The following is a 23,251-nucleotide window of genomic DNA, read 5'->3' on the forward strand; positions in this document are numbered from 1 at the left end:
ATCATGGCTGATCTGGCCATGGACTTATCTCACCTACCTGCCTTTTCCCTATAACCCTTAATTCCCCTCCTATGCAAAAATCTATCCAACTTGTCTTCAATATATTTACTGAGGTAGCCTCTACCACTTCATTGGGCAGAGAATTCCACCAATTCACCACTCTCTGGGAGAAGCAGTTCCTCCTCATCTCTGTCCTAAATCTACTCCCCCAAATCTTAAGGCTAAGTCCCCTAGTTCTAGTCTCACCTACCAGTGGAAACAACTTTCCTGCCTCTATCTTGTCTATCCCTTTCATAATTTTATATGTTTTTATAAGATCCCCTCTCATTCTTCTGAATTCCATCGAGTACGGTCCCAGGCGACTCAGTCTTTCCATATAGTCTAACCCCCTCAACTCTGGAATCAACCTGGCGAACCTCCCCTGCACTGCTCCAAAGCCAGTATGTCCTTCCTCAAATATGAAGACCAGAACTGCACACAGTACTCCAGGTGCAGCCTCACCAGTGCCCTGTACAGTTGCAGCATAACCTCCCTGCTCTTACATTCAATCCCTCCAGCAGTGAAGGCCAACATTCCATTTGCCTTCTTGATAGCCTGCTGCACCCGCAAACCAACCTCCTGCGATTCATGCACAAGCCCTCCCAAGTCCCTCTGTACAGCAGCATGCTGTAATTCTTTACCATTTAAATAATAATCTGCTCTTCCATTTTTCCTTCCAAAGGGATGACCTCACATTTATTAACATTGTACTCTATTGCCAAACCCTTGCCCACTCACTTAACCTATCTAAATCTCTCTGCAGGCTTTCTGTATCTTCTACAGAATTTGCTTTTCCACTCAATTTAGTATTATCAGTAAACTTAGATACACTACACTCGGTCCCCTCTTCCGGATCATTAATGTATATCGTGAACAGTTGCATGCCCAGCACCGACCTCTGTGGCACACCGCTCACCGCAGATTGTCAACCAGAGGAACACCCCTGTATACCAACTCCATGCATCCTCTTCTCATGGATAAGCTTTTTATACGTCACCTTATTGAACGCCTTCTGGAAATTCAAGCAAATAACCATGCAGTGTTTAATTAATAAAAATAGCAAACAGCACCTGTTCCCCTCTATCCACTGTGCTCATTATTTCCTCAAAGAACTTCAGTAAGTTTGTCAAACAGGACCTGCCTTACTTCTTCTATTTCTTCTTTAATGATAGCTTCAAGCATTTTCCCAACTACAGGTGTTAAACTAGCTGGCCTACAGTTACCTACATTTTGCCGACATCCTTTTTTGAACAGTGGCGTAACATTTGCTGTCTTCCAATCCACTGGGACCTGCCCAGAGTCCAGAGAATTTTGGTAAATTATCACTAAAGCTTCTACTATAACTTCTGCCATTTCTTTCAGTACCCTGGGATGCATTCCATCAGAACCAGGTGATTTATCTATCTTCAGTCCCACAAGTTTGCTCAGCATTATCTCTTTAGTGATAGCTAGTTTATTGAGGTCTTCACCTCCCGTTATATCTATAACATCTCTCTTTGGCATGTTAGATGTGTCCTCCACCATGAAGACCGACACAAAATAGTAATTCAAAACCTCTGTCATTTCCTCATTATCCGATATCAATTCCCCCTTCTCATCCTCCAAGGGACCTACATTCACTTTAGCCACTCTTTTCCGCTTTATATAATTATAAAAACTTTTACTCTCCGTTTTTATATTCTGTGCTAATTTATTTTCATAATCGAGCTTTCCTTTCTTTATTGCTCGCATAGTGGTTCTTTGTTGCTTTTTAAGGTTTTCCCAATCTTACAGTTTCCCGCTACTTTTGGCGACCTTGTACAAATGAGCCTTTAGTTTGATGCCTTCTTTTATTTCCTTAGTTATCCAAGGCTGGCTCTCCCCACCCTTACTGTCCTTGCTTTTAACTGGAATATGCTTTTGTTGAGCACCGCGAAAAATCTCTTTGCAAGTCTTCCACTGTTCCTCAACCATACCACCATATAGCCTGTGTACCCAGTCTACACTAGACAAATCCTTCCTCATCCCATTGTAGTCTCCATTGTTTAGTCATAATACACTGGTTTTAGATTGAACTATTGCAATCTATATTTGTATGCGAAACTCAATCATACTGTGATCATTCTTTCCAGGAGGATCCCTAACTACAAGATCACTAATTTTACCTGTCTCATTGCTCAGGACCAGATCTAAGATAGCACGTTCCCGGGTAGGTTCAGTAACATACTGTTCAAGACAGCCATCATGGATGCATTCTGTGAAGCCCTCCTCAAGACTGCCTTGACCAACTTGATTCACTCAATCTATATGCAAGTTAAAGTCCCCCACGATAGCTGCTGTTCCATTCTTACATGCCTCAGATATTTCTCAGTTTATTGCCTGTGCCACTGTAATGTTGTTATTCAGTGGTCGCTAGACAACTCCCACCAGTGAGTTTTCCCCTTTACTATTCCTAATCTCTACCCAATGGATTCAACATTCTGCTCCTTAGATCTTATATCATCTCTCATTGTAGCCCTGATCTCATCTTTTAATTAAGAGCGCTAACTCTCCTCCCTTACTTTCCTGCCTATGCTTCCATATTACCTGATATCCTTAGATATTTAATTCCCATTCCTCTCCACTCTGCAACTACATCTCTGTAGTGGCCAGTAAATCATACCCCTTTGTACTGACTTGTGCCAAAAGTTCACTGACCTTTTTTTGAATACTATGGGCACTCAAATAAAGTGCCCTTACACTCATTGTGCTTTTAAAATCTTGTAATCTTTTTCTCTTTTGCATTTGACTTTTCCTTACTCCACTCTTACCTTTCTCTTTTTTATCTTTTGCTTTTTCTTTAATTTTATCCACACTTTTCTTTTTTACTTTATCCATACTTCTCCAATCTGTTGAACCCACTTCTCTACTATTTAGTTTAAAGCCCTATCCTAGTTATGCAATTCACTAGGATCTAGGTCCCATCATGGCTCAGGTGAAGCCTGTCCCATTGGTACAGCTCCCTCCTTCTCCAATACTGATGCCAGTTTCCCATGAATTCAAACCACTTCTTCCACACCAATCCCTGAGCCACACATTTAATTTCCTAATCTTCTTGACCCTATGTCAATTTGCACATGGCTTAGGTAGTAATCCAGAGATTACCACCTTTTCAGTTCTGCTTTTTAATTTAGTCCCTAGCTGTTCAAATTCCCTCAGCAGACCCTATTTCCTTATGCTACCTATGTCGTTGGTACCCACATGGACCACAACAACTGGATCTTTCCCCTCCCACTGCAAATTCATCTGCCTTTGGGATGCTCTATCCTCGCAATAGAAAACAATTACCACTACATTTCTCCTCTCTCCCTCTTGAATGGCTCCCTGAACCACAGTGCCACAGTTAGGTTGCTCCTCCTTCCTACAGCCCCCACTCTCATCCACACAGGGAGCAAGGATCTCAGACCTTTTGGACAAGCTTAAGGGCTGAGGCTTCTCCAGCGCTGTCACTTGGATCCCCCTACCCACCTCACTTACAGTCACACCCATTTTGTCCTTGACCACAGACTGAATTTGAGGCAGCTAATCTAATGGGCCATCTGGTGGTGTAGTGGCATTATCAATGGACTTCAGGCAGATGGTCCTGAGTTCAAACCCAGCCGAGTCCCAACCTGGGCAGCGACAGTATCTGTGCAGAAGAAAGGCCTGGCAATCTACTTCCGTATCTTGCCATGAAATTCCTATGGGCCCTATGGTCCATGAGGTCACAAAGAGTTGGACTCAACTTAACTACTGAACAACAACAATCTAATGGATGTGACTACCTCTTGAAACAGAGAATCCAGGTAACTCTGCCCTTCCCTGATGTGCCGCAGTGTTTGAAGCTCAGATTCCAGGTCATCAACTTTGAGCCTGAGTTCTTTGAGCAGCCAACACTTGCTGCAGGTGTGGTCATCATCTGATCCTGCATCATACCCACTTCATTTAATTAGCTGTAATTTAGTGACTGTTTATTTAACCACTACAAAAGCCTTACCTGCTACTTACCTGTAGCTCCTTGCCAAAGCCTCTTGAGCTAAAGCCTCAAGTTCCCACTCCAACACTGGTCCACTCTACTTTACTTTTATTTGCCCCCTTCTAATGAATCGTGAATTGATTGGTCCAACGCCAATGTGCTGAGCCCCGTGAAACCCTCCTTTTTTACACTCTTCTTCCCGATCTGTGTGAAGCTCGCTCTCTCTGCGAATCGATTGATCCACCGCTAATGCAATAGGACAGGCAAATGTGATTCTCTTTCAAAAATTCACATTAACGTTGTCTATTCTAATTAACATTTTCTAATTATTGTAATAGGCACTAGAATGTCTATAGTGCTGATGTTAGGGCGAGTGCTCTGCAGTATTTTCTCTATCCCTTTTGAAATAGTGAGCTTACAAGTGTTATCCTCCAATTTGCAGTAATCATTTAAGATGTTAAAAGATTTTAATCTTACTATTTCTTACAAATTCTTATGTTATGCTGGGATGCAGATCATCAGGTCCTGGGGATTTATCAGTTTTCAATCCCATTAATTTCACCAGCGACATTTTATTACTAATACTAACTTGTTTAATTCCTCCTTTTTATAGATTCTTAATTCTCTAGCATTTCCAGGAAACTGATTGTATTTCTTTTCTTAAGAGGATGGCAACAGGTGAAAATTAGAAAGACTTTGCAATGACTTTGATCCACTACCACATCTCTTTCTGTCATAATCCTTCTATAGTTTCCTGGCAACAATGGGTTTGAGAACTATTTGCTGAAGTTCAATAGGACACTAAGTGGCTAAGACTAGTGATCAGGTCTCTTATTTAAGGTAGCATTAATACTGTGTAGTTCATTAGTAAACACAGGCATGCATATGTGATTGCTCCAGTATAGTTACCAACTCTGCATGGTTGAAGCTGTTGTCACAAATGGCTGAGGCTCTCTCTTACTTGAGATGGTCATTACCTCCCTGTTGTGTAGATTGAGTGTTATTTCCCACTTACCATCATTCCATGCTTAAATTTTGTCCCAGTCTTGCTGTATGCAGGCATGTTTTGCTCAATTTTCTAAGGAATTCTATTTTTTTAATGGCATTAAATATGACTCAATCATCTAAAATCATCACTACTTCAGATTTATTGAGGGCCTCAGACTCTACTCTAAAGAACCCCTGTAACATAGAAACATAGAAAATAGGTGCAGGAGTATGCTATTTGGCCCTTCGAGCCTGCACCACCATTCAGAATGATCATGGCTGTTCATCCAACTCAGAACCCTGTACCTGCCTTCTCTCCATACCCCCTGATCCCTTTAGCCACAAGGGCCATATCTAACTCCCTCTTAAATCTAGCCAATGAACTGGCCTCAACTGTTTCCTGTAGCAGAGAATTCCACATCCTGGGGCTGAGATGATTAACCATGGACAATTTTAACCAATTTCCTTAGTATGAAGTATGACCCCAGCCACTGGAGTTATTTCACATTGAGTCCTATTTATGTAGTTTTACCGGGATTCCTCAATACCACATTTGGTCAAGTGCTGCCTTGGTATTAATCACTTAGATATCAACTCTGGCTTCAGCTCTTCCGACAAAATTTGTACTTAGACTGTAATGAACAATGTCCCACAACCATTCAGGATGTGGATGCTCTCAGAGCTGCCCCCTCCTGTTTTCTGTTCAATTGACCATTACCATGAACACATGTATGTGGTAGAAAATTTCAGAACTTTGATCTGATAAGTTACTTACGGGAACAGAAGTCCATTAGTTCTGCTATTTGATGCGCTTGACTGTGTCTTACATGTTTATCAGATTGGTACCTCATTTATAAGTATGCCTGGCACTGCCCTTCTAAACTTCTTATTCAACCAAGGCTGATCCCCTGTCAAATTCTGTTGCTTCAAATGTTCTGCATAAAGCTCATGAATGCGCAGTCGATCTATGTCATGGAGCACAATATTGATGGCATTCAATCTGATGGAAGATGTTCTTGGTGTGAAGAAGAATCTTTTTCTCTGCAATGATTGTACAGTGGTTACTCCTGCCAATATTGTCATCTGCAACAGCTACATTGCTGAGGTTGAGTGTTGTAAGATTAGCCCTTGTGAGAGTTTGTTCATCACCAGCACACATCCTGTCAGGTAGCTAGGACTTTGTCACTCTGGTTAGCAATGGGGATATATATTAAAGGTTCTCGGCTAGAATTCATTCTTTTACCTTTTAGCCTTTCTTTCAATCAGTTCTCAATATTGCAGAAACAATATTTTGTCAGCTAAGGAACAGTAGCTTTTACTGTGTGGACATCCATATTCTCACACAATGTGTACAGGAATTTATCATAGAATTGAGATGCAGCCTTTGATCTTTATGACTCCATTTTCAGGTGTCAAACATCACATTACATGTTTGGAGCTAACTTTTAAATAACGGCATTGTAATTTATCACAGTGGCCATCTTTACAGCCTCAAAAGCAAACTGGTGAGGAAATGCAGTAATGATTTTATAGTATAATATCTGGATCAAATAGCCTCTAATGATGAACAGTACTGAGGAATAAGCTCAAACTTGATGGAACATGACAGAATCCATTCAAGGTCACAGACAAGGGGCTCAAACCCCTTGACATTTCATTTCACTATTACAGGAGATGTGCAGTTTTCAAACAGACAGCAAGCTGCCACTCAACAAGTTTGAATAGCAGAAAAATAATCTAGTTTCTTTAGTTAAGGCTACTTTAGGGAATGGATGCAGGGGAGGATGAGAATGGGATAGCAAAGAGTGGAAGGGTTCTTTGGACTGTACAAATAACATTTATAAAAAAAATAACTTCAGTGCATAGAACTATCTCCTTAAGGATTTTGTCTATGATCGCATAAGGCCTTGTGCAATTGCATACTGATTTGCATATTTAGGCAGCTTCGCATCTATTTTGTATGGAGAAACTTGGTATCCATTTAAAGATTTGCCTGAAAATTGAATTGATACACAAATGTTCTCCAAGATGCTCACTTAATTTTCTTAAACCAAGTAATTGGCCAGCAAAATTAACATTTGATATTGGTCAGAAAGTTTGAAGAACTAAAAAAGATGAGAGAACATTAAAGGCTTATTAGCTTCAAATTATTGTTAAAGTGAAAAACAAATATCTTTGCAAACCAGTTTCAGTTTATCATTTTATGTACAGTATATTAAAACAAAAAAGTAGATTTTGCTTTTTTTGAATTTGTATTTGATCTAATGCACACATTGGTCAGTAAGTTATCATGATCAATTCTGAGATTTTTAAAAAGTGCAAGATTAGTTTCTGTTAATGGTTTTGTGTGAAGTAAATTTGAGGAGTTTCATTCTAGTGCAGGACTATCAGAAGTTCAATACTAATTGGCACTGTCCATTTCACTCGGGTAGCCTACATGAATGAAAATGACATTATCTTTTCACATTAGTGCTGATGTATATTTTAAAATCAAGAATGAATGAAAATTTAATTATTAACTGTGAATCCCTGAACAGAATTGTGTCAGGAATGAAAAATTTCCTATTGCAAAAGCATTGCCAGTCCTCGGCTTAGCTAATTCAAAATTGGACAAAAAGTAAAATGAATTACTACAAAAGGAATAATGCTCAACATTTGTAATCACCATATTGTCTGTTTCTCAGACACTATCAATCATTCTTTACGTACCAACAAATTATGTTTTCCTAACTGTCATCTGATGGTTCAGAATTAAAGGATAACAAAAAAGGAGAGATGGTTATTCCAGCCATTGCTATAATGTCCATCCATGCCAAATTGTTTTAATAGCATTCTCTGTGCTTCCTGTTAACCCTTGTTCCTGATTCATTTTCATTACCTGTGCTATCTTTTAGACATATCCTTTCATTTCTTCTAAATATGTATATTCCTTTATGGAGACCAACTAGTATGCTTACCAAGTGTTGTGGCTAGTGGAAGCTTGCTAAGTGTTTGTTATTGATAGAAATATGATTATAAAGATGAGTGTTTTCTTGCTTTTGATGCCTCTTTTAAACCTATTTACTTTTACAGATACATATGTCAAGTTAACATTGCTGAATTCTATGGGTCAGGAGATGTCCAAATGTAAGACGTCCATCCGCCGAGGCCAACCAAATCCTGTGTACAAAGAAACATTCATTTTTCAGGTAGCACTATTTCAGCTTTCCGATGTGACACTCATACTATCTGTATATAACAAACGGAGCATGAAACGAAAGGAAATGATTGGCTGGATTTCATTAGGTCTCAACAGTTCAGGTGAGGAAGAGCTGAACCATTGGACTGAAATGAAGGAATCAAAAGGACAGCAAGTTTGTCGATGGCATTCATTATTGGAATCATAACAAATCTGCTGTGGACTGTGGTGGGCTTTGGCTCAGGGGTTCAACACAATTCCTTTCAGACTTTTTTTCTTAACCAAATCAATGGTTGCAGAGTACGACAGTTGCCTCATTGTTGGCTCAGCTCAAGATAATGCTGGAAAAGAAATAACTTTTAGGAAAATGTGAGGGAACACAATTTCCTGTATAATGTGTACTGTTTACTATCAATGCAACACATAGGATGAGGCACAAACATTTATAGAAAACTAGAGAAAATTTATAGTGTTTGAAAAGCCTAAAGAACATGACATTGTGAATTCCAGTTATTGGTCAAGGTTATGGTACAAATAACAGTCACATGCTGAAGAAAACATGAAATTCATCCTTAGTTTGTAGTGTATAAGAGTATCAATGCATTGCACTCTGGCTCAAAAATCTATTCAACAAAGTGAATTCTGGAGGCAGAGCATCATTTTCAGATGTAATTATGTAGCATGATTTGCTCTACTGACTGGGGGTGAATTTCTAGCCCGGGATATTTGCATGAAGATGGAATTTAGGCTACTTAATAGAAAAAAAAATACCAGAAGGAAAATTATTTTTGTGATGCAGAAATTTAGCCATTTTACTGTTTAAAGGCTTGTGGCAATGAAATACAAGCATATCATATTTTAGTAATTTTCAGAGGTAAACATGCACAAATATTAGCTTTTAATATTCTCATGCCTTAGCTTTACTCCTAGAATCTGACTTCCTTGTCAAACTACATTGCTCTTTGACTTCCTGTTGTTGCTGGTAGGAAGGTTTTATGGTTGAAAGAAGTTGCATTCAAATCATGGTGACACTCTCTAGAAAGCAAGCACACCAATCCTTTTGATTGATCAGAAACCAATAGGCCATGGTGGTTAATTAAACGAAACAGAAAATTCCTCTGGGATTTGTTAACAATGAAAATTTAGAAATAGTAGATGGTGGAAACTTGAAATAGAATCATGTAATCTTTCAGCTCTGATACCCTTTGTCAAAAGTTGTAACAATATTTCAACTATAACCACTCAGTAAAATCAGCAGTTAAATGGAATAGAAAGGTGCCTTTATCACCTACTGGCTTTAAAGTAGAAATTTCACCTTAGACATGCTTTATGGCTGATTTATTAATGAAACTTTTAATCCCTACACTTGAGTACTATAAAGAAGCATAAAATATGGTCATGAAAACTGAGTACCTTCTATTTTAGAGCAGTAGATTAGGATTGCTTTTGGGATGGGAGTAAGGATGGAAGGCTGGAGAGGTGTGATTTCAATAGTATTCATTTATACAGTATTAGTAGAGCAGTTGTGTAAATAGTGTAGTCAGCTATTTATATACTTAGATTTTTGTTATGATTCATGAGTCCTTAATAATACCAGCTCCTACACAGTGACTAATGTGATCTAATTGTGATCACATTAATTCTGTATATAAGCTAAATGCTGTATATATTCTAAAAGTAGTATGGACTGCCACAAAATGTAACTGAAGAAATTAATCTTTCCATCACCAGCATTGTTAATTCTACAAGCACAAAATAAATTCATACCAACTTGTTTAAATACATGTAATTTTCAGACACTAGGATCAGATTTGGTTTAGTTCTATCCAGGTGGTTGAAATGGGATAAACATTTTTTTAAAATAGACTAAAGGTTAGTATACTGTAATCAAACTCTGTAGGGATATCAAAAACTCCAATTTTACTCAGCACTGCTGAATTTATTCTATTAATAAGCTGCATTGAAATATGTTTCAGAATTTTTATACCAGATCAATATATTAGGAAAATTTTGCAAAAGAACATCAATATTTCATAGTTTGATATAATAGGCAGTAGCCATCTGCCACCATTCTTTTAAAGCACATTGACTGGAACAACAACACAACTTGTTTCAGCCGTAAGAATTTTTAATAGTATTCAATTAGAGATAATAACTTAGCAACTACTTTCAAGCCAGTTTTATTTTGTAAAGGTACCAACATTTAGAAAATAGATACATGTAAGTTAAATGGAAGAAACTGTGTTAGTCCTCTATAATCCAAAAATTGCTGCAAAATTAAATTATCAGAGCATTTTGGAAGCTGTTTTTGTTATATATTTATCAGGTATTTTAAGACTTCAGAATCCCAGACTCTCATCTTGACATTTTGAACTTTATACTTAGAATAGCAACTATTGCTATAGTGAATATGTTCTTTGGTTTTTAAATCTGACATTGATATTAAAAATAATTTAACTGTTCAATTTGATGATTTTAGGTGAAAACAAATCCAGAAACTATCAATCTATTGCCTAATCAATTTTAAAGCTGACTTGGTGTGAAAGTGTGAAGTAATGTAACCTATAAGACACCGCATAGGTCTCCATTTTTACATTTGTGTACGGTCTACTGTGAGTCACTGTTGATGGAGTCTTGCCTTTCTTTTGTTGGCATGACATTTATCAAATTGTAATATGTAGTACAATATTAATGATTCAACCAGAAACCAGGGTTCATGCACAGAGGGGAATAATAATACTTGACTGATCCCACTCATCTTCTCAATAGCTACCTGGATGGTCACAGAAAACCATCTGCAGAGGCAATTGAATATTTTGCCTCAATATCCTCTCACAGAAAATAATTCATAAACTTCAGGAAAAAATGAAATAAAGAAAACAATTTAAAATCACCATGTTCACTTTGCTCAGCATTGTTAGTCAGAATTCATTCTTCTCAAGTAAAGGCAAAATTAGGGATAAGTTTTGCTAACAGAACAGAAATGAGGTTAATTACATGAAACGTCGACTGCGCCTCTTCCTATAGATGCTGCCTGGCCTGCTGCGTTCACCAGCAACTTTGATGTGTGTTGCTTTAATTACATAATATCTAGCCAATTACATTTAATTATTCTAAAAGGTAAGTGATTTATTTATTTCATCAGTTTATGGAATAAATGAATTATACACAAATGGAAATGCATTACCAAACAAAATTTATCAAAATTCAATTTGTTAAGGCAAATGTTAATAACCAACTTTACAACATTTGACTTTAATAATCTTATTACGTAATTAGTAGTTCTGGGAGTATGAATAATCTAGTCACTGAAATTGCGTGAAATGTTTGTTAAAGGTTTGCTCTCATTTATAGTTGGAATATAGCATAAATAAAGTTAAAAATTGGGGCTAACAACACAAATTTGAAAGTAAATGCAAATAGTTTGAATACACAGGCAAAGACAGAGCCAGGAAGGATCATGGAGTGGTTGACATATTGCCCATTCCAAGAAATTGCCATCCCACTGAAACTTATGAATGTTGAAAGGCCTTGAGAGAGTGGATGTATAGAGGATGTTTCCTATGGTGGGGGAGTCTAAGACCAGAAGACACAGCCTCAGAATAGAGGGGTGTCCTTTTAGAATGGAGATAAGGAGGAATTTGTTTAGCAAAAGAGTGGTGAATCTGTGGAATTTCTTGTCACAGGTGGCTGTAGAGGCCTAGTCATTTGGTATATTTAAGGCAGAGGTTGATAGATTATTGACTAGTCAGGGCGTGCAGGAGATTGGGGCTGAGATGGAAAATTGGATCAGCCATGATCAAATGGTGGAGCAGATTCAATGGGCCAAATGGCCTAATTCTGTTCCTATATCTTATGGTCTTATTAGTACAATCCCAATACTTAGAAATTATATCAATACCTGTCATTTGATTCCAACATGATCCATCTAGCCATATAATAATAAGTACTGATTAGCAAAGTCATGTGATAAAATTGTTTGTGCACAGATGCAATGAACAGTATTGACGTGAGAAGAAAGGGAACAAGGTCAGCAGGTCTTGCAAAATTTCAAGAAGGACATGAGGCTAATGTTCTTCACAAAAAATGCAGATAAAATGACAAAAATAATTTTATTTAACTAAAAAGCATGAAAGAAAGAACATTTTATTGTTGAAACCAGCATACCCTGGGTTAAAAAGACTGTCGGGTAGCAGCCTAAAACCCAGTTTTATGAATAAATAATCTGAGTAGTGGGAGGTTGCTGCTGTGAAGTACAAAGGTTGAACATTTTTATTTTTATTTTATTTAGAGCTACAGTGTGGAACAGGCCCATTGGGCACAATGAGCCATGCTGTCCAGCAATGCACCTAATGACACAACAATTTACAATGACTAATTTACCTACCAACTGCTATGTCTTTAGACTATGGGAGGAAGCCCATGATAGAAAATCTGCTTGTAAATGAGTTTTGTTTGTGTTACAAGTCCAAAAGGCAGCAGATTTATTATAAAAGAACACAAATCCTTTGAAATTTCAGGGAAGGAGAGCAAAGGAATAATTCTGCTGAAATTATGCTGGGATTTTCAAGTTAGAAATATTTCCTGCTGGGGATCCATTGCTCTGGAGCTCCTTCTTTGAACTTGATTGGAGGGATAAGTTTGTAAGCTCTTGTTTAATGTACTCCTTGATGTGTGATCTTATAGCCTTTTACAGGGAAGTTGTCACCTCAAAGTTGCAGGAGGCAAGTAGCTGGGTGACTGTCAGGAGAAATAGAAATATGCAGTTAGAGCAGAGCACACCTGTGGTCATTCTCCTCAAAAACAAGTATACCGCTTTGGATACTTTTGTGGGGGAGGACCTCCCGGGAGAATATCATGGCGACTGAGTTACAGACACTGAGCATGGGTTCAGGTGCAGAAGGGAAAGAGAGAGAAGAAGGCAGCGGTAGTGATAGGGGTCTCAATAGTGAGGGGAACAGACAGCAGATTCTGTAGATGTGCATGGGACACCTGGATGGTATGTTGCCTCGCAGGTGCCAGGGTCAGGGACATCTCAGATCGCGTCCACAGCATTTTGGAAAGGGAGAGGGAGCAGCCAGATGTCTCGGTACATATTGGTACCAATGACATAGGAAGGAAAGGCAAAGAGGTCCTGAAAAGAGAATTTAGAGAGCTAGGTAGAAAGCTGAGAAGCAGGATAGTAATTTCTGGATTGCTGCCTGTGCCACGCGCCAGTGAGGGTAGAAACAGGATGATTTGGCAGATAAATGCGTGGCTGAGAAGCTGGTGCAGGGGGCAGGGCTTCAGGTTCTTGGATCATTGGGATCCTTCTGGGGGAGGTATGACCTGTTCAAAAGTGACGGTTGCACCTGAACCCGAGGGGGACCAATATTCTCGCGGTCAGTTTTGTTGGAGCTGTTGGGGAGGGTTTAAACTAATTTGGCAAGGGGGTGGGAACCAGAGTAAAGGGACTCAGGATAGGACAGATGGTAAAAAAGTAAAGATAGCGTGCAGTCAGACTGTCAGGAAGGGCAGGCAGGTGATGGGACTTAGTTGCAGCCAACAGGCTGAGCATCAAAACATTAGGGATGCAGAATCAGAAAGGATAGCAAATATGGTACTCAAGGTGTTGTATCTACGTGTGTTTAGTGTAAGAAATAAGGTAGATAATCTTGTTGCAATATTACTGATTACCAGGTATGATGTTGTGGCCATCACTGAATCGTGGCTGAAGGATGGTTGTAGTTGCGAGCTGAATGTCCAAGGTTACACATTATTTCAGGATAGGAAGGTAGTCAGAGGGGGTGGGGTGGTGTGGCTCTACTGGTAAAGAATGGAATCAAATCAGTAGAAAGATGTGACATAGGATTGGAAGATGTTGAATTCTTGTGGGTTGAGTTAAGAAACTGCAAGGGTAAAAGGACGTTGATGGCAGTTATATACAGGCCTCCCAACAGTGGCTGGGAGGTGGACCACAACAGGAAAGAGAAGAGGCATGTCAAAGGGCAATGTTATGATAGTCATGGGAGATTTTAACATGCAGGTTGATTGGGAAAATCAGGTTGGTAATGGATCTCAAGAGAGTGAGTTTGTTGAATGCCTAAGAGATGGCTTTTCAGAGTAGTTTGTCGTTGAGCCTACATGGGGATCAGCTATACTGGATTGGGTGTTATGTAATGAACCAGAGGTGATTAGGGAGCTTAAGGTAAAATAACCCTTAGGAACCAGTGATCACAATATGATTGAGTTCAACTTGAAATTTGATAGGGGAAAGTAATGTCTGATGTAGCAGTATTTCAGTGGATTAAGGGAAATTATAGTGGTATGAGAGAGGAGTTGGCTAAAGTTGGAAGGAGCTGCTGGCAGGGATGTTAGCAGAGCAGCAATATTGTGAGTTTCTGGGAAAAATGAGGAAGGTGCAGGACACATGTGTTTTCCAAAAATTAAGAAATACTCAAATGCTAAAATAGTACAACCATGGCTGACAAGGGAAGTCAAAGCTATTGTAAAAGCAAAAGAAAGGTCATACAACAAAGCAAAAATTATTGGGAAGATAGAGGGCAACTAAAAAAATCATTAGAAGGGAAAGGATGAAATATGAAAGCAAGCTAGCAAATAATATCAAAGGGATAATAAAAGTTTTTTTCAAGTACGTTAAAGACAAAAGAAAAATGAGAGTGCTACAATTGCTAGAAAATGAGGCAGGAGAAATAACGGTGGATGAACTAAATGAGTATTTTGCATCAGTCTTCACTGTGGAAGACACTAGCAGTGTGCCTGATGTTGTAGTGTGTGAAGGAAGAGAAGTGGGTGCAGTTACTATTACAAGAGAGAAGGTGCTCAAAAAGCTGAAAGACCTAAAAGTACTTAAATCACCCGGACCAAATGAACTGCATGCTAGTGTTCTGAAAGAGGTAGCATTAGAGATTGTGGCAGCATTAGAAATGATCTTTCATAAAGCATCGGACTCTGGCATGGTGCCAGAGTACTGGAACATTGCAAATGTTACTCCACTCTTTAAGAAAGGAGGAAGGCAGCAGAAAGGAAATTTTAGACCAGTTAGCCTGACCTCGGTGGTTGGGAAGGTGTTAGAATCGATTGTTAAGGATGAGGAGATGGAGTACTTGGTGACACAGGACAAGATAGTACAAAGTCAGCATGTTTTCCTTCAGGGAAAATCCTGCCTGACGAACCTGTTGGAATTCTTTGAGGAGATTACAAGTAGGATAGGTAAAGGGGATGCAGTGGACTTTTAGAAGGCCTTTGACAAGGTGCCACACATGAGGCTGCTTACCAAGTAAAGAGCCTATGGAACTAAAGGAAAGTTACCAACTTGGTTAGAGCATTGGCTGATTGGTAGGAGGCAGTGAGTGGGAATAAAAGGATCCCTTTCTGGTTGGCTGCCAGTGACTAGTGGTATTCCAAGGGGTCGGTGTTGGGAACACTTCTTTTTATGCTGTATATAAGTGATTTAGATGATAGAATAGATGGCTTTGTTGCCAAGTTTGTGGATGATATGAAGATTAATGGAGGGGCAGGTAGTGTTGAGCAAACAAGTAGGATGCAGAAGGACTTAGACAGATTAGGAGAATGGCAAAAAAGTGGCAAATGAAACACAATGTTGGAAAATGCATGGTCATGCACTTTGGTAGTAAAAATAAATGTGCAGACTATTTTCCAAATGGTGAGAAAATCCAAAAATCTGAGATGCAGAGGGACGGGAGTCCTTGTGCAGAACACCCTAAAGGTTAACTTGCAGGCTGAGTCGGTGGTGAGGAAGGCAAATGCCATGTTAGCATTAATTTCAAGAGGTCTAGAATACAAGAGCAAGGATGTGATGCTGAGGCCTTATAAGGCCCTGGTGAGACCTCACCTTAAGTATTGCGAACAATTTTGGGCCCCTCGTCTTTGAAAAGATGTGCTGGCATTGGGGAGGGTCCAGAGGAGGTTCACAAGGATGATTCCAGGATTGAAAGGGTTATCATACGAGGAACATTTGATGGCTCTGAATTTGTACTCGCTGGAATTCAGAAGGATGAGGGAGGAATCTCATTGAAACTTTCGAATGGTGAGAGGACTAAACAGAGTAGATGTGGAAAGGATGTTTCCCATGGTGGGAAAGTCTAGGACAAGAGGGCACAGCCTCAGGATATAGGAGCACCCTTTCAAAACAGAGATGTGGTGCAATTTCTTTAGCCAAAGGGTGGTGAATTTGTGGAATTTGTTGCCACATGCAGCTATGGAGGCCAGGTCACTGGGTGTATTTAAGGCAGAGATTGATAGGTTCTTGATTGGCCATGGCGTCAGAGGTTACGGGGAGAAGGCCAGGAACTGGGGTTGAGGAGAAGAGAAAAGGATCAGCTATGATTGAATGGCAGAGTAGCCTTGATGGGCCAGATAGCCTAATTCTGCTCCTATGTCTTATGGTCTTACGGTCTTTATGGATTGCATGCCAGTGATACAACATATTTGATGCTTAGTCATATAGCATTTGAACCTGTAATATTTGCCCACCAAATACACACCAATTCTTAATTTTGTTTCTTTGTGGGCATACACAGCAAGTCCAAGAAACACAATATAATCAATGAAAGACGGCACCCAACAGGATAGACAAGCAATGTGCAAAGGACAACCAGCTGCAAACACGAAAATAAATAAATAAATCCGCAAGAAGTCTTGAGAACATGAGATGAAGAGTCCTTGAAAATGGGACCATAGGTTATGGGAACCATTCAGTGATGGGGCGAATGAAATTATCTCCACTGCCTGATGGTTAAGGGGTAATAATCATAACATGTTCGATCTAGGGCAGATCCTCTGAAATGATAACATTGTGGAATTTAATGTTGTTAACCCTCTCTACCTTTGATCTCCGACTGAGGACTGGCTTAAAGATTTCCAATTTTCTCCTCCTGAAGTCAGTGATCATCTCCTTGGTCTTGCTGACATTGAGTGAGAGGTTGCTGTTGTGATACCATTTAGCCAGATTTTCAATCTCCCTCCTACCTGCTGATTCGTCAGCACCTTTGATTTGGCCAGTGACAGTGGTGTCATAAGCAAACACATGTGGCATTGGAGCTGTGCTAGCCTCATCATCATAGCCAGAAAGTGAGTTGAGTAGGGGGCTAAGCATACAGTCTTGTGGTGCATCCTTGCTGATGGAGATTGTGGAGGAGATGTCTCCAATCCGAACCGTCTGGAGTCTGCAAGTGAGGGAACTGAGGATCCAATTGCACATGGAGGTATTGAGGCCAAGTTTTGAGGGAATTATAGTGTTGAAAGCCAAGCTGTGGTCGATAAACAGCATCATGATGTAAGCATCTTTGTAGTCCAAATGTTCTACAGTTGAGTAAAGCGCTAATGAAATGGCATCTGCTGCGGACCTGTTATTCTGGTGGGCAAATTGAAGCAGATCCATGGTGCTTCTCATGCAGGAGTTGAAAAGTTTCATCAGCAAATCTCAAAGCAACCATAGTGGATATATGCCTGCTTGAAACATGTGGGTATTTCGGACTGCTGAAATACACACCTACTTTGGTGAACACTCCAGCCAGTGGATCAGCAAAGTTCTTTGGTACCTGGCCAAGCAATTCCATCTGAGTTGGATGCTTTCCGTGGTTCATCCTCTTGAATGATGCTCTCACATTGGCCCCAGAGACTGAAATCACAAGGTCATTGGGGGCTGTGGAAGTTTGTGAAGGTTCTTTCATGATTTGATGGGCAAAGCAAGCATAGAAGGTATTGAGCTTATCTGAGAGCAAAGCCTTGCTGTCAGCTATGTCACTTGGTTTCACATTGTTAGAGCTAATAGCATTAAAGCCCTGCCACGGTGGTCACACATCCCACAGTGACTCAGGTTTGGTTCGGGGTTGCCACTTTGAATGTGAGATAGCTTTCTGGAGATTGTAACTGGACCTCTCATATGATACTTGGTTGCCAGACCTGAATCCCACTGATCTGGCCCTCAGCTAATTGTGGATCTCCTAGTTCATCCAGGCCTTCTGGTTGAGAAAGACTCGGAATGATTTTGTGGGGATAACTGTTTTAATAAAGTCGATAACAGCCATGGGTTATTTATTCAGATCCTCTATAGTCATTGAACATGGCCTAGTTCACCAACTCAAAACGATTTCATAGCCACTCCTTTGCCTCCCACGGCCACCTCTTTTTGTCCTTATCTTCAGAGCCTAGCTCTTTAGCCTCTGCCTGTATGTAGGTAAGAGGACAGCCAAATGATCAGATTTCCTGGGTACCTGCTCAGCATTAGCTTTTGGTAGTATGTAAACTGTGGTCAGGATCACGGAAGAGAATGGTCAGCTCTTAATTGTTATAGGTTTCAGGTGAGGGGAACAAGAAATCGACATGATCAAGCATCTGAGCACCACAGAGTTTATCATGAAACATGGACCCCCACCTTTTGCCTTCTCTGAATCGGCAGTTCAGTCCTTCCTGTGCATTGAGAAGTGCTTGGGTCTGATTGCAGAATCCGGCATGTTCGGAGTGAGCCATGTCACCATGAAACACAGAATGCTGCAATTCCTCATTTCCCTCCTGCATGCATGAGTGTTAAGTTCACTGAGTCCTTCAGAAGATCATAAGATCTCTAGTTTATTAAGACAGTTCAAAAGTATATTGCTTAAAAGGAAATTACAGGCTGCAGATTGCAGTGAGTGTAATTCAGAAGAGGTACTGTATATTTAGAAGTTTTGTAAGTGCTGGCAACATGTTGCCGTGGTTCACCATCATTATCAGCTTAAATTAACTCTTCCTCTGTTGTGTTTCTCTCACTTCATCCACCAATTTGTGTTGCTCCTATCCCTTCGATCTCTCTGTTTTCCACTTTGTGACAACTTCCAGCCAGTCCTCATGAGTCCCATGCTTTCTTCATAATCAACGAGCATGTGTCAGGCACTGAATTAACAGTGGTCAGCTAGAAGACCAGACAGAGAATTGAGCTTGAATAAACTGGGAGTCACCAGCAGCTATACTTGTGAAACCAGTCATCTGTTCCAGTAAAGCTTTATGCCAAAAACAAAAAAAAACATTATTAATCCCGAAGGGGCAAGGATCCATGGACTTTTACCTACGATAGAGCCATGTTCTAGAATTTTCTATTTAATCTCATTATATGTTTCTGCTGTCCTTTTGAACTCCATATACCCATGGTAAGCAGGTACATGGTTACCTTCAGACATGTTGAAGTTTCTCCTTGATCCCTGACCACTAAATCACAGTGTGACTTATCATTTTGTTAAAGACAACACAGAAATATAATTTGTTGATGACAGTGGTGAAGATAGGGAAGAGAGAACATAAAATGTGGATTAAAAGAGTAATATTTTAGTAATTACTTATCTGTATGTACTAAAATCTGTATAAGTAGCCATGTGATTTTGTATAAAATTCCTTGGAGATACATAATGACAAAAATTCATGATTGAAAGAATAACAAAAAAAAATCGCAGAAAGATGGGATGGGATGAACCAACTAAATGTGAAATATTTAGAAAAAGTGAAAGAAATTGGAGAAAATGCAATGAAATAATGTGTATGAATAAGACAAGAAATTTGTACCTTGAAAGAGCAGGTAGATGTTACAGTAAGCTGAATATGCTGAATGGGAAACATTAATACTAAACACAATTTTATCATCTTGGCAATGAAAGAACAAGTGAAATACCCAAAGGAATGAAGTTCTGGAAAACTAGAAGGAAATAAAAGCAAAGTAATAATGAAATGAAGACGGGAAATGATGAGGGAAGTTTTGTTTTAAAATACCTGATAATACTGGTAAAGCAAAACAAAGGAGCCTTGCGTATCAGCAGGCCTTTCATTTCTGGGAGCTGGGCCCAAGCCAGTTCAGATTGATGTGATAAAAGATTTGCTTGCTGGCTAGCTATAGAGGTTCTCTGCCTAAAAAGAATTTGGGCAGTCAATCCAGTTCCTTATCAGAATAGCCCCACAGCAAAAAAACCTGTTCAGAACTGGTATTAAATTGGTAAGTATCCATTCAGACATACGCAGGAAAAGCTGTTATTTGGAATACTAAATGAGACACTGATGCATTAGAGACAGTATATTTCTCAAAGGTTGCAATGTATTGTACAGAGATTCATGCAATCTTTGCCACATCCAAATTATTCAACAATTGGGATTATTTGAGACTGGATGATAAAGTGGGCAAAGCTCTCACTCCCAGTTCTAACAAAGTTCACAAAAAAGAAGAGATTTGAAATGAACACCTAAAATAGCAGAATATAACTAAACCAAACACAGCAGAACTGAAACAAGAGCAGAAAGCAGAAAAAGAGCAAAATCATTTTTTAAAAAATGACAAAAGACTTGATGAAAGGAATGAAGGAGGCCAATTTGCTAAGGTGCATTTTTCTTCATGTTGGCTACTGTCGGAATACTATGCAATTGCTGACGTGCAACCATGTTTAATTTGTGCCTTTTCATTCAGATATTAGTCTCACTAATTAATGTCACTATACTTCAAGGGCAGTAATAAATTTAATACCTTTAGTGTATCTACACTACATTGTATTGGTTTTAGATTGGGTTTTAATACCATCAACCAACAGAAGTTGAATAATTAAACTGGATTTTACTTGCTGCATCTGAAAGAAATCAGTCTTTTAATTTACTATATTTTGAAATTTACTTGTGGTGCCTTTATGCAGATAACCTGTCTTGATAAATAATGTATTTACAAGTTTAAATAAGTTCTAGTATTCTAACACAGTAGAATATCCATCAGTAATATATAAATATTAATGCAGATCTTAATATCTTAATGCAGATTCCAGTATAATTTTGTAATTACAAATTCATCTTTGAATTTTAACAAAATATGGATCTTTAAGGAATGTAGTGAGAATAATTAAAGTAATTTACAATCTTTATATAAATTATTGCACTGAAAGTGACCTGGAGTGAAATGAGAATGTTTTAACAATATATTTGCAATAGAGAGTGGCTGCATACACCAGTAGACTTTACTCTGACCAGCAGTGGACTGAGACTAAACCAGTAGTAGGCAAAATCAAGTTACCCATGTAGAACCTATTTCTTTTCTGTTACTTATTATCTAGATCTGCAGGCAGCTGAGGTACCTACTTTAACCTTCAGAGACTTCTTAAATTTAAATACACAAATAGGAACCCAACCTTATTAGTAAAGAGGCTGCTCTGGCTTCTCTGCCAGGTGAAGGAAAGTTCAAAGCTCAAAGTAAATTTATTTTCAAAGTACATATATGTCATCATATACAACCCTGAGATTCATTTCCTTGTATGCATTCACATTAAATCCAAGAAACACAATAGAATCGACGAAAGACTTCATCCAAAAGGATGGACAAACAACGAATGTGCAAAAGACAAAAAACTGTGCAAATAATAAAGAAAAAATAAATAATAATAATATTAAATAAGCAATAAATATCAAGAGCATGATATGAAGTGTCCTTAAAAGTGAGTTCATAGATTGTGGGAACAGATCAGTGATGGGGCAAGTGGAGTGAGGCTATCCCCTCTGGTTCAAGAGCCTGATGGTTGAGAGGTAATAACTGTTCCTGAACCTGGAGGTGTGGGTCTTGAGCCTCTCATACCTGCATCCCGAAGGCAGCAGCAAGGAAGGGAACATGACCTGGGTGGTGAGGGTCCTTGATGATGGATGCTGCTTTCCTGCGACAGCACTCCATGTAGTTGTGTTCAATGATAATTGAAAGTAAGAGTGAAAGTGAAACATTTATTCTTTCAGGGGATATAGGAGTCAGTCTTTATTGCCAATTGTTTTTAGTCCTTGACTTGATTGTCTTACTTGACCATTTGATCGGATAGTTAAGAGATAACCACATTGGTCTGAGCCTAGGGTCATTATAGGCATGGATAAGGACAACAGCATGTTTACTTCTGTGAAGGACACTAGTGAACAAGGAAGTCAAAACAAATGGTATAAACTCAATATGCAGTGAGCTAACAATTTTTTCCAGATCTATTTTAAAATGGACTTATAAACAAAGGTCCACACATCAAAGTTGCTGGTGAATGCAGCAGGCCAGGCAGCATCTCTAGGAAGAGGTACAGTCGACATTTCAGGTAGTCCTGACGAAGGGTCTCGGCCTGAAACATCGACTATACCTCTTCCTAGAGATGCTGCCTGGCCTGCTGCGTTCACCAGCAACTTTGATGTGTGTTGCTTGAATTTCCAGCATCTGCAGAATTCCTGTTGTTATAGACAAAGGTTATTTGTGGCCTTTGTTGCTGATATTAATTACTCCATTAAATTGTACCATCACACAAGGAATGCCTCAAGCATCCCATCTCTCTCACATTTCTTTCAGCCCTAATTGATTCCATGCATAGCCCAGTCTTCCCAACCTGTTGCAATTCGCCCCTTTGCTGCCAAGCATGCTTTTGATTTCCAAATACCTCCACTGCCCATCAAACTACTGCTGCTTGTAGGTGTGCAGATGACTACCAGATGTGGCTTTGGAGTTAAAAGTAACCCAGTTCTCAAAGTGAATGTGTTTTGCATTCAGATGGTGCCCCGTGCAGGTCCATAATTTAAATAAAATATATCAACTGAAACAAAAATTGTGATATTCAAATCACTATACCTATAGGGAATTTGGCTCACTCCACACAAATGTAAAATAATTAACTTTTACAATGAATAATCATATTGATCTTTTCCATATAATAGAGAATACTGTTATTGGGATCGTCATTTCTCCAAAAGGCACATGCTCTAAATAGTTCTGACAAGAAAGGATGTAATCATATTTTTATATCCTCATCTCTTTTTAAGAGTTTGGCACACTGTGCCTAATTAATCAACAATTTGACATCATGAATGCAGTAACAAAGTAACATTATGACTTGTGTTGTGAATGTCAAAAGCACCTTTCACAATAGATAAAAAAAATGTGTCCAGCTGAATTTTATACTGAAATACTAAGTCACATTATACAATACTTGTGTTCTCTCATATTTTAATGCCTACAAAACACCGATCTTATCGGTGCCTTATTTTTATCGTGGTACTTAATAAAACTTTACAATTGTGTGTATTAGGAATGTAAATCT

At 39.0% G+C, this 23,251-nt stretch overlaps 1 protein-coding gene across 4 annotated transcripts in view; it reads left to right on the plus strand.

Moving 5' to 3' along the window:
- The window catches only part of LOC134350488 (synaptotagmin-14-like), a 193,679-nt gene extending 171,465 nt beyond the window's left edge, over nt 1-22,214 (plus strand). For all 4 annotated transcript variants that reach the window (XM_063055715.1, XM_063055713.1, XM_063055712.1 and 1 more), the window contains one exon: nt 8,072-22,214. In XM_063055715.1, coding sequence (XP_062911785.1) covers nt 8,072-8,385 — 314 coding nt within the window. In that variant the 3' untranslated portion in view covers nt 8,386-22,214. The remainder of the gene's footprint in view (nt 1-8,071) is intronic.
- Nucleotides 22,215-23,251: the final 1,037 nt, after the last annotated feature.

The sequence above is a fragment of the Mobula hypostoma genome, chromosome 8 (assembly GCF_963921235.1).
Source record: "Mobula hypostoma chromosome 8, sMobHyp1.1, whole genome shotgun sequence".
Classification (NCBI taxonomy): Eukaryota; Metazoa; Chordata; class Chondrichthyes; order Myliobatiformes; family Myliobatidae; genus Mobula; species Mobula hypostoma.